Below are 13,031 nucleotides of genomic sequence, written 5' to 3'. Positions count from 1 at the left end.
AATACCATCCATTATACAGTGACCCACTTGTAACCTACTGTACAGCAGAGCGAAATCCACTTAACCACCTTTTTTTTAAGTTAATTTATGAGGACGTCAAATCCGTATGTGTGTGTGGTCCCCGTCTTTCAAATGTACAACATAGCAAAAACCGTTTTGCGTGGGACAACTTTATAGTTTATTCCTTCTGTATGTATAGTAGAATTACCGAAATTTCCCGAAGTAAAGGGAAGAACTTTATTTGTGTTGTAGGTAGTGTTTTTTTATTTTTTGATAGCACCATAGACATATTAATAATATATTTATGGATAGCACTAACCAATAGATTTTATTAATTAAATGAAAAAAACCAAAAAATACCCTATCGAAACTGATAAGTTTAAATGTATTTATATTGTCCACGACCATAGATACTTTAGCCACAGAATAGATGATTCATTGATCTTTCATCTATTCTGTGCTATAGCCGTGACATTATCCAAATAATAACACAACGACGCAGATAAAGTTCTTCCCTATCCCTTGTGGAATTTTAGTAATTCTACATATTTTCTACTATAAATGCAGAGGGAGAAAAGTTGTCCCGCGCAAAACAGTTTTTGTTATGTTGTACATGTGCAAGATGGAGAAAACAGTACAACCCCGGGTGTGACGTCCTCTTAAGAGTATTAATTGTATTTTTGTCCAGGCCCCAGGGGTCTTGTCACGGTTAATAGTAAAATATATCTATAAAATATATATATTAACCATGGGGTCTTGTAGAGACTTTTGGAGGGACTTAGTCCTAGTTTTAGACTCCCAACAACCCTTCATGTTTGCGACACTACTTATACATTTTCAATTTTGATCACGATCCACGGACCACGATGTATATAAAATAATATATTACCGTGATATTATGATCGAAATTCTAAGCAATCAGCATTATAAAATACTTTAAATGATTTAAACTATTTAAAGTATTCGGCACTATTTATTACTATCACAATTTTTAGTATTTAATATAATATTTATAAAAACAACGATATTACATAATAGGAATTACCGTATTATCTAGACGTTTTGTGGAATCGCCTTTCACTTTGGTTATTTTGTTATCGTTCAATACCGAGTGGCGAGCACGATTTAAGATAATATACAGGTATAAACTATCAGCTGGTGTATTGTGCACTATGCACTATGGTATAAATAGAATTTCAACACAATAATATTGTATTAGCGAATGTCAATTATTATTGAGAAATGACAGTTTATCCAAAACAATGAAAAAAATAAACATTTTTGAATTCTAAACATGATGAATATAATAAAAAATTTCTGTTAAAAAGAAGCAAATCTTCTATCCGTAGTGTAAATTTTTGAAATTTTCGTCGTATTATGTTCGATCGGTCAAAAATAAATTAAATAATTTAAAAATTGCATTAGTTTAGTTGTAACATGGAGCGTCTGTTCTCTCAATTTTTAGGTTAGTTCGTTTCTTGAAATTAATATTCGACCATAACCCAAAGCCATCTATTTCCGAACATGTCTCTCTGTTGCCGATTGCCTGGATCACGCGTTGGAAGATTTTAACGTGACTTGTACGCTTGTTTGTTGTTAATTTACTATTACAATTATATATTTGCCGAGTTCATTATTCATAAATCGCAAATATTTGATCAGTACGAAGTGTGTTGTAAATGTTTGAGTAGGCACTCAAGGTATTACTTGTATGATTGTACCTATATTCGGATCTCGAATAGTACACCCCGCCGTGGCTGTTCCTCTCAAGTAAGTATTTGTTTATTACTTAACTTCTGTTACGCGGTTTCTTTTAGTTTTTCATTTAATAGCCTGTTAATATTAATATTTTTGATAAGCTAGCTAGGTAGCTGTTTAATAATATTAATATTACGTAGCATTCAGGATGTCCCAACCATTTCGTCAACTTTTTATGAATCTAGGAAAAAAAAGGCCCCAACATAACATTCATCGGAAAAAAATCCCTGTACCAACTAAATACATTAGGTATTCTTTTTTTATTATGATGTGCATAATTAAATATCATTAATTATTAAATTATTTTATTATATTATTATGTATCTAATTTATTACACTAGGTAACTAATAGCCTACATATATTTTATTAAACGGTAATAAATTATAATGAAAATTACATCTAGTATATGACATAAACAATAACTAATTATATCAGTTACAAAATCCTAAAACATAAATCATAAATCAAAATATATATATAGGTAATAAATAGTTCAATTACATTTCTTAACAAGTATTACTTATTATAAAATATACAAGTCTATCTTACATTGTCATTTGTACATAATTTGAAAAATTTAAAATAATTGTAAAATCCATAAAATGTACACCATAATAAAAAAGTGTTATGTATTTAGTTGGTACGGGCTTTTTTTACTGTATTTTGATGTCTGAGCTTTTTTCCGAATACCATTTTTATACCTTGGCACTATAGATTAGTACAATTTTAAATTTTTTCTGTATGCGCTGACATTAAATTTTATTGGTAATATCTACCTATTTTTAAAGCTCAGTTAAACAGAAAGCGGTCTGCCCGCAAGGGCACTGTAAAATAATACAACCGGACCGCTGCCCACTGCAGTCAGCATACCTGTACACCACGGCAGCTCGCTTTCTGTTTGACTATGCCTTTATTGTTTATTTTTCAAATATTTTTATACGTAATAATTTTTTACTTCACTTCACTTTATTTAAATTGTATTTTATGTTTATCACTATTAATAGTATAAAAATGTTAAATTAGGTACATAATATATGTAAGTAAATATATTTTATTTACATAACTAACAATTTTTACTTGTGAATAGGTAATACCTAAATGATAATTCATTTATACATGAATTTACCTATAAATTTCCTATTGTTTGAATTGTTAATTTTGTATTTATAAACTATAAATAAGCAGGTTTTTAGTTTTATTGATAGCTATTAATATAAAATAAATGACTTTGAATAGAAATAATTTATGGTTTACTAATACATAATTATGTGCAAGACTGAGACATAAGACTAAAATACTTGTTATATGACAGTGTATTATATTCTTGTTATGTTCAAATAACTAACATCTATAGACAATTAAATTCATTGACATATGTAATCTTGATATTTTTATGTATGGACATTTATTCATTTTTAGGAAGTCTATTCCAAACATATATGCACCTAGAATTGAAGTATACTTGTATGCTTTAAAACTTATAATAAAAATATGTATATTTATTCTTTTATTTTGTTGAAATATTCCCTTAAAAATGAATAATTTACACATCTATAGGTACATTTTTTAAATTATAGTGAATTTTTTTTGTTGGAGCTACCAGTTAAGGATTACTATTTTTATGCGTTATTAAGTTAAAACAGTTTTGCGGGTATTAATTACTATAATCACATACATGACGTGTAATAAGAACAATGTCATAAATTATGACAGTTAAAATTATTTGAAGGTGAGTTTTAGAAAATTAATTACCTATTCATATTATGATGAACTGATGTATATAACAGTGGCGTGTATCATAAAATAATTGGTGTTGCTCAAATCATTTTAGGTGACCTACTCCTCTTAATATTATTATACTGACCTATAAAATGTCCTATTTTTCTTCTATCAATAACCACCCCCAACCCATATTTAATGTGTTGCCTGAGCAACACTTGTACTCTGTGTTACATGCCATTGGTATAAATGTTTTAATTACAAATAGTATGATTATTTGTTAATATGTACTTAGTTGTTATATCCATAGTTGTTAGTTGTCTTATAAATTACTAAGAAAATCAGTTATAAGCAAGGCTTGGTACTTATTGTGTTAAAAAGAATTCAAATATGCACATACATGTGTTAAAAAACATCATAATATGCAGTAAAAATTTGAAAAATATGCTAAAATATATTATGCATATAATATAAGTGATGACTAGGGCTGTGAATTTTTAGGTCTTATTTTCCAGTATTTTTAATCAAATTCCATCAAGATTTTTTAGTGCATTAAATCTACAGCCTTGGTAATGAATCTTTTAAAAAAAACTTAAACAACATTTGATACAATTTTGTTTGATAACAATAAAATTGTCGATGAATAAATACATTTTTAATTAATTGGTTGTCATATAATATTTTTTGTTGAACTATAAATTTCTAAAAAAAAAAAAAATGTTTTTGTTAAATGCATGAAATATGCATATAAATGTTCTTAAACCTAAAATATTGCAAATTCGTACAAAAACAACGAAATATGCAAAATTATACAACAAAATGTTTGTATTTGAAATATACGTACTATGGATCGAATTTGTATCGTATCAGAATTTCAATATGCATTTTCTAAACAAATATACAAATGCCTAAAGTTCAGAGCCTTGGTCATAAGTATTATATTTTATAGTAATTTATTAGTTAGAAAAATTTTGTAATTAATTTAATATTTTTTTGTTTACAGTACGCTTATTTTGAGTGTTAATTGAGTGTTTGATTCCAGAAGTTAACATGGAATCGGATAGGTAGGTACAATTTACTATTATTTATTTTAAAATTAAATTATATACTGTTAATGATTATAAACAGATAACTAATAATTTATATTTTTAATTTATGCATAGTACAATTGTCGATTTAAAACTAATAATACTATATACATTTTAAATAACACATACAACACTAGGTGACCACTTGATTGATTATTTTTAGATCATCATTTCCATTACTTAATGACACTTTAAACTATTTGGACGTTGGAATAACTGGAAAAATTAAAAATATTGTAAGAAACAAATACAATACATTTATTTTTCACCTGTTGTTGCAAGAGTGTGAATATATTAATAATGAGGATATTAATTTGGATTTATTAAATGAACCAGTTATACCTTTGTAAGTTCTATATTTTGTTTGTTTGATTATTGTTTTATACTTTTTCTTATTTTTTAAACTTTTTAAACCAGTTGTCTTCTATAATAATATATTTTATTACCTATTGTCAAAAGGAAATTCTAAAAAAAAGTTACTACTTATTCATTTTATAAATTAAATTAATATTTCTACTATTTTGCTATTTTTCATCTTTTATGCACAGATTCATGCATTTGTATTAATTTTTTTGAATTTAAATTAAGGTCTAATGTACAACCGGGTTCATTACTTGCTTGTTTACATCCTCAAAATAAAACATGGATGCGGTGCTATGTTGTATCTATTTTACACCAACAGGCTAATGTTGCATTTTGCGAAACTGGTGAATTGACTAAAACAAAAAAACTTAAAGAAATTCCAGAAAAGTACAAACATATACCAGTTATTACATTTGAAGCTGAGGTTAAATGCATTTGTCCTTATGGAAAATTACAACATTTAATGGAGGTAAATTCAAAATTCTCAGCTTATTTAGTTTTTTTATGTAATTGGATGTTGAATTGTTTTATTAATTTTCAATATTTTCAATATTTATGATTATAGATTAGTATTATATTATATATTATATTCAAGTATCTATGGTTTACTTCATTAGTTATTGAATAAAAAAAAAAATAAGAAAATTGTTGAATGAGAATTTGTTAATTTACTGGAAAATTTCTGTGGTCTAACTTCAAACACTTGTAAAAATTTTATTTGACTTTTCTAGTAGACATTTGGTTTTTGATGAAGGTAGACAAACTGATGGGAATCTTGTATTAACCTTTTTTTTGCTTTTGCACTTATGAATTATCAAAGCACAAAAAGATAAAAGTCAATGTAACTTTTATACAAAGTTACAGGAAAATTTGTCACTAGTTACAAGTTAAACTGTTAAATGAGTAACCGAATTATATACCTTAGTTACATGTAATTATGATACGTCCAACTCCTGTGTGTAGACAATAACAATATCATAACATACAAGTGTCTCTACATTTTTACTAATATTTCAAAAAAAATTTACTAATAAGTTTTAACTAGACACTTAACACCGTTTTAAACTATACCTATTTAATTAACTCTTCGTACGTCAGTACTTCACTGATTTGTCTTTTGAACTTTTCAAATTAATAATAATTTTTTTTAAATCACCCAAAGCCTTTTTTTATTATAATGATCAATGATCTTTAACAATACATTTCAAAGGTAAATAAATATCAAATATTAATGAATACATATTTTGGTAAATATATACAAAAACATTTAAACTAAAAATTTAATGGACCAATCGTGGGCCACTAAATCTTGTTTAAGGGACCATTAGTTCCCTATTGATTCATTCAATTTTGTGCAACCCGGTTAGTTAAATAAAAATAATAATATTAATAATATTTATTTACCAACACATTATGTTTGATACAATTGAGATAACATGCAATATTACTAGTTCTACTTACTAAAGTCTATTGCTGTGATGTGAGTAATATCTATTCTAATTTCTAACTAGGTACTTGTGATCTATTCAAAAAATATGATTTATATGAATTCATCAGCACTCCTCGAATACTACAATATTCCAGTTTTTTAATTATAATATTCTCATCAATAGAATCAATTGTTTTTTACATTTCAATAAATATTCTTAATACCTACCTTATCTTTAACATTAGTGTATTCATATATATGCCTAATTACATAAAAAATAGCATAATTAATTAAGACTCCTTTTCTAAAACTATATTGATGACAATTGAAAATATATAGGTTTATCAAATCTACAGTACCTAAAATTTAGCACGTAATGCTTTTTTCTTTTATTTATACATACCTTACATCTACTAACGTAGATCTTTTCTAAAATACACAATTGAAAGATTTATACAACATTTTAAGTATGATACTTGAAAGGCTAAATTTATTTTATTTCATTCTATGATTGTAAGAATGTTGGTGCAATAATAATATTCCAAAATCAAAACTGAATGACCTGTTATTGACATTTTAATTATTAATTTTATCTTAATTTCAGAACTTCAAAGATTATAATGCAAAATTTGAACCTATGATAATTAAACCAAACAATAAAAAATATAAGACCATGAAAACTTTTTTTTAAAACTACATCTATTGAGTTTATCATAAAAAATTGGGATCTACAGAAATTTGTGAATAGCGAAGACTCAAATTATAATTCACTTATGTTTAAAAATGGTAGTTCTGTTGTCATAGCAAAAGTAGAAATTTATGATTGGAGGCATATATTTGTGAGAAGTGTTGATCATTTTGTAAATGTTTGTAAACAATTGCAAATACATTGTGAAAACGGTAATTGTAGTTCAGATAAAATAATTGGTAAATGTGGTGCATTATTGTTAGTATTATTTTAAGTACTTTTATTTTTTCAGCACCAATTATTTTAAGAAACCTCTTTGTAGGAGATATTGTTGCTGTGAAATGCACAGATAAATTTTACAGATGCAAAGTCATTGACTTATTAAAAAATGCATGGTTTTCTTTATATTTAATAGACAATGGTTGTGTGATATCTGCTTCAATTGATTGTATAGTTGATTTACCAGATACTTTAAAAAAGGTATAGACTATACTATTGATTTAATATATTATTTTAAATGGTGGAATTATGTATTATTCATAAAGGTATGCTAACATATTTACACTGTTTATGCTTTTTATTTATGTATCCTAGATTCCACCAACTGTATGTTTAGTTGGTTTGAAAGATATAACTTTAAAGCCTTGGACACCTGAGATGTTTTTGTATTTTAAACAGTTATTTGAAAATTCTACAAGCATGGTATTGGTAAGAGATCATTATGTCAATTTAATTAAGATAAATAAAGTTAATTAGTACATTATTATTGTACTATATAGTGTTCTTTTGAAATTTGCTCAATATTTATTTCGGTAGAACCTTGAGATAGCCAGTTATACCAAAATATTATTAACTTATTGCAAGAGATATTGTAAAATTAAATTGTTATGTTATTATATAAGTTTCTTCAACATATTATTATATTGAATTTTTTTTTTTAACTGTTTCTATATTTTTAATTTTTCATTGATTATATTTCAATATTTAATTATTAATCTTTTATCATATTTTAGGAATACCCTGACCACAATCCTTTTGGTTTGGATTCTGTAACTTTAACTATTATTAATAACAATGAAGACGTAAATGAATGTATTAAAGAACTTCTAGTAAGATAAATTTGAAGTATTGTATTCCTTATAATATATTAATACCTATTGGAAACTATTTGTTTGTTTAATATAAATATCAAGATTACATAACATTATCATGTTAGTTGTAATATACTTGAATTAATTTAAATGTTGAGCTTATTCCTATAAAGCTTGGGATCATATTATTAATGTATAATAAAATGGTTTTGACATTGTTATCAATTATATATTATATATTATGTGTACATATTATATTATCAATTATTATAAAAGTTAAACTCTATTATAGATAATATGGGGGTTTTTCAAAAAAGTACAGTAAAACCTCCTTATAATGGATTCCCTATAAGATGAACATTTCCTTACAAAGAGAAATAATGACAGTCTCTTATAACTATATCCTGTATATTATAGTCTTCCTTTTACAAAAACTAATTTATAATGGAAAAATCAGTTGGCACCGAGCTATTCTGTTATGCGGTTTTACTGAACGTTTAATCACTTAGATTAGATTTAATTGGGATAGAGAAAATATAAAATACGTGGTAAATATAACTAAGCCGTAATAACACAATTATTTCTCAAAATTGATATGTTAAATAATGTTTAATAATGTTAAACATAGGTTTACCTGTGGTTAATTACTTGTTATTTGAACTTGTGTTGAAGTGATTACTAATATCATATAATTGTTTTTATTCAGAGTCATTATTATTAGTTAGAACTAAGATGGTTATATTATTATTTATAATTATTGATTATTAACTAAAGAAAATAATGCTTACAGTTAATTTATAATAATTGTATCTTCTTATTATTGCTTTTTTATTATGTTTAATAAATTGTAGTTTATGTTAAAAATCAATGTTATTTATTTGTTTTAAACTAGAAATTTGTGGAAGATCCATCAAATGATAATGACCATGCAAATTTAAACAACTGTGTACACGATTCCAATAAATTATTTAATTTACAATCCAATACAGTTATTCCTGTAAAAGTTGACTACCGGGTGAAATCAGGTTTAGTTGCTTAGTTTTTTCTTAATAATTTTAAAGCAAATAAAGTTTAAGAAAATTTAAATTTAGATTCCCTAGCTATGCCAGAACAATTGAAATGTTCCTTGTCATCTGGCAGTATAGTTTACATGACTGGTGTTGTGGATCTGAAAGAAATATATATTAGAAAGTTAGAAGATCATGATGACGACCATGAAAAATTCTTGGATATGGTTAATGAATTCTGTTTATCAGGTAAATATAAACATATTTTTATGATTCATATATAAAATAAATTCATTAATCTTACAATAGATTCAATTAATTGTTAATTATTTGTTTTAGCGGTACCAATTAAGAGGCCTTTGGTAATTGGAGAAATTATTGGTGCTCAGTCTACAATAGACGAAAATTTTTATCGAGGTAAAGTTTTAAAAAAAATTGACGACTTCACTTATTTATTGCAGTTTATTGATTTTGGTGATAAGGATAATGTACCTATATCAAAAATATTTGAAATTCCCAAACATTTTATGGTAATTTATTCATTATTAATTTCAGTTAAACACATATTTAGATCACACATTTTGATTTTTTTCTATTTATAGACTCCTTCAAATGTGATTAAAATTACTTTAAAGGGAGTAAATGATATTCCATTGAATGTTGATGCTTTAAACTATATTTCTAATTTATTGTCAACTTGTGAACCAATGATAATCGTAAGTATTGAAATTAAAACTTTTTCATAAATCTATCTTAATAAAAATTGAAATATTAAATTTATTTATTGTTTTTACTCACATTTAATTTTTTATGTTTATTTATAATTATTCAAAATGTATCTTTATATTTTAAAATTATTTGTTCATAACGAAATGTTTAAGTTTTTATTATAAACAGTATAATTAAATTATATCACTTGAGTTTGTATTAGGCTGCAAACTAACATTTATTTTCTCTGGCTGTCTTCTGTGTGAATGTGTGATATAGTTACAAAGGTCTTCCGTACTTCCAGGATTACAACTTTGGTTCTGTTAAGGCAAATTAATCTATTATGTATTTTATGAAGAAGTATATTTGCTGTGCTATAGAAATATGGCTGATAAAAAGTTTTTTAATAAGTTATTAACGTGTTATTAAAATTATAACACGTTTATCTTGATAAAAATGAAATTATTAAAAAACTATCTGGTTGTGGAAGTACAGAATTCCATACCGGCAATATTATGTTTAATAAAGGCATCTAGAGAAAAAAACGTTAGTTTTGCCATCCTTAATGTAATTTGTTAAATTATATTGTATACTGTCTTCTATAAGAGTCTCCTTTCCCCCAGTTCAGTTAAATTACACCCCTTGGTAAATTGATGGTTTTTGTCAACAGTCTAGCATCAGTGTTTCCAACGCTGTGGTTAAGAAGTAACTTTTCCATGTAGCTTTTACTAAAATATAGGTGGTTGTTGGATTTAAAGTTTGTTAGGTTAGGTTAAAGTACTGAATTTGACGTTGTTCCACCCATTACCAAAATGTGCCGAAGCTTGCCTTTTTTTTTCAGTAAAAATAGGTTAACATGAATCTTATGATTAGACGAAGCTTGCCTGAGGGTGGTTACTCTTTTATGTGGCAACATAAACATTATATTTTTACTTATAGATTATAATCATTGTTTAAACATTTTAATGAATATTTATATTGTTATTTATCAGAGTTCATAATGTCTAAAAATTGTTCTTTTATCTAAAGACAAAAAATTGTATATAAAAATTATTATTTTTTCATCTTTCTAAAGATTTTATGTTATATTTTAATTTAGGAATTTTCTGAAGTACAATCTCTTAAAGATGTTTCTTTAACAACAGTGAATAGTAAGGAGAATGTGAATAAACGATTGAATGAATTACTGAAAACTGACAGCGCATCAACAATAGATGTAAAAAATCAACTTGAACAAGGTAGGCTATAAAAAACTGTTAATATTTATAAATCTAATACAAAAAAAACTGTTAAAAATAAACATAAAACAGATTTTATTTGTTTAAATCTTAATCTATTGCAGATTTTTTTTATTTATGAACCCATATAAATATTATATCTTATATAAATGTATAAATGTACAAACTGGCTTCACTTTTTTCATGTAAAATATAAAAATGTTTGCTATCTAGTATAGCATAGATATCTATGTATTTATTAAAGAAAAAGCCAGGGGCCGCGGCCCACCCGCCCCCACCCCCACCGTGCGCACGCCTATGTATCTGACTACTTAATAGTAGTGATTTTAGTGAAATTTAGAGTTAGTATACTTTTGTATTATTTTATTGTTTAATATGTAAAAAGAAAATTTACAATCTGCTTTGAAAAACAATATAACGAGTAAATATGTGTGTGGGAAATATACTAACTGGATGATGTGATGGAAGTGTCCAGTGTCCACACTACTAAATGAGTTAAATTTTTTTTCACTTCTGTAAATGTTTTTGAGAGATTTATTAATATTGATATTTAACCATGTTAAAAATTAAGAGTTAATCAATGACAGTGATTTGAAGATACATTAATAGTTTGATCATGGATAAGTAATGTTAGGTGATTGGAATGGCGTTTGAAGTTGTTTAGATTCATTGAGTACCCACATTTTGATTTGAAGGACTTTTTTAAAATGGAAAAAATACCGTAAAAACTATAATACATGAGAAAATTAAATAGAATAGGGGGGCGCCCCTGTTTCATGTTCAACGGTAACCATGCGTGTTCACAAATAATAATATTAAATAATAATATTAATAATATAATGATTATTATAAAAATAATTTAAATATATAAACTGTGTTTTAGATAATGTTAACAATGAAGAAAATATATCTAATAACGGTACTGTAACAGGATTAAAAAAAGGAGATTCAGTTTATATTACAGCATTCATAAATGTACATAATTGCTTTGTTCGTAAAATTGAAGATGATAATGACGAGTTTACTGATTTCATAGAAAACGTTAACTTGTACTGTTCCGCAGGTAATTATTGTTATTTATATTTAATGTTCATAAAATGTGGTTATATTTTTCCAAAGTGTAATAATTTTTCAAACGTTTAAAGAAACTCCTATTGGAAGATTACCAAAACTAAACGATTTAATTGGAGCTAAATCATTAGACGGATCTTTCTACAGGGGTAAAGTTACGAAAAAAGTAAACGATAATAGTTATGATGTACATTTTATTGATTTTGGGATAAATGAGAATGTCAGTTTATCTGATATCGTTAATCTTTTCTACTGAATTAAAACAGGTAAGTAAAATATAATCTAAAAAATAAAAACAGTGCATATTATTAAAAAGAGGTGAGGTGCTCAAAGGTTTACTTTTAAGTTTTGAGATTTGGGATGACATTGGAAAATATTATATGGACTATCTATAGTTTTTTATTAAATACCATAATCCAACTTTGCCCATTATAACAATTAAATATAAAATAATGAACTATTGGTATATTTTGATTTTAGCGTATATCAGTTCACTGGAAAATTGGTGTCTATATACCTCGCTTTGCTAACTAATTTAAAAGAGATGGGCAATCCTCTATTATTTAAAAAATTCCAGTGACGGGATGGCAGGGGTTGATTTAATTTTTTTTTTTTGAATTGTAACCAATGGCAATGGCAACCTCTTTATATAATAAATATTAACTATGCAATTTTAAAAATATGTTGTCTCTTTTTGAGTTAGGTAAGACAATTTGTATAAAGTAATTTTTTTCAAAAATACTTTACATAATAAATATTATAAAAAAAAAAATTGCGCATGTATTTTTAATCATTTTAAACCACTACTGTAACACTGGGGATTGAGGAGCCTTGTTAAACCTTATTATAAATTTTAAAATCTTAGATATT

The 13,031-nt window shown here is 25.8% G+C and overlaps 2 protein-coding genes across 3 annotated transcripts in view; both read left to right on the top strand.

The window, feature by feature from the left end:
* Positions 1 to 1,234: 1,234 nt before the first annotated feature.
* Positions 1,235 to 7,183, top strand: LOC107884075. Of its 2 annotated transcripts, XM_016805476.2 has the most exons (6): positions 1,235 to 1,770; positions 3,337 to 3,488; positions 4,482 to 4,542; positions 4,730 to 4,912; positions 5,155 to 5,398; positions 6,963 to 7,183. In XM_016805476.2, the coding sequence occupies exons 3-6, from the start codon at positions 4,529 to 4,531 to the stop codon at positions 7,047 to 7,049; spliced, it is 528 nt and encodes a 175-aa protein (XP_016660965.1). In that variant the 5' UTR covers positions 1,235 to 1,770; positions 3,337 to 3,488; positions 4,482 to 4,528; the 3' UTR covers positions 7,050 to 7,183. The 2 variants fall into 2 exon arrangements, with proteins under 2 accessions (XP_016660965.1, XP_016660964.1); XM_016805475.2 differs by lacking the exon at positions 3,337 to 3,488.
* Positions 7,184 to 12,379: 5,196 nt separating this feature from the next.
* The window catches only part of LOC100572041 (tudor domain-containing protein 1), a 31,502-nt gene continuing 30,850 nt past the window's right edge, over positions 12,380 to 13,031 (top strand). The window contains exon 1 of the mRNA XM_008186140.2: positions 12,380 to 12,427. Within this exon, the coding sequence (XP_008184362.2) occupies positions 12,380 to 12,427 (48 nt within the window). The remainder of the gene's footprint in view (positions 12,428 to 13,031) is intronic.

This window comes from Acyrthosiphon pisum, chromosome A1, assembly GCF_005508785.2.
Source record: "Acyrthosiphon pisum isolate AL4f chromosome A1, pea_aphid_22Mar2018_4r6ur, whole genome shotgun sequence".
Taxonomy (NCBI): domain Eukaryota; kingdom Metazoa; phylum Arthropoda; class Insecta; order Hemiptera; family Aphididae; genus Acyrthosiphon; species Acyrthosiphon pisum.
The sequence above is the reverse complement of the archived record's forward strand: the minus strand, read 5'-3'. Positions and strand labels throughout refer to the sequence as shown.

Excerpts from the sequence above, each read along its gene's own strand:
- LOC107884075 (XM_016805475.2), top strand. Across the intron at positions 4,913-5,154 it reads AATGAACCAGTTATACCTTT|GTCTAATGTACAACCGGGTT; the intron begins GTAAGTTCTATA and ends ATTTAAATTAAG. Across the intron at positions 5,399-6,962 it reads AATTACAACATTTAATGGAG|AACTTCAAAGATTATAATGC; the intron begins GTAAATTCAAAA and ends TCTTAATTTCAG.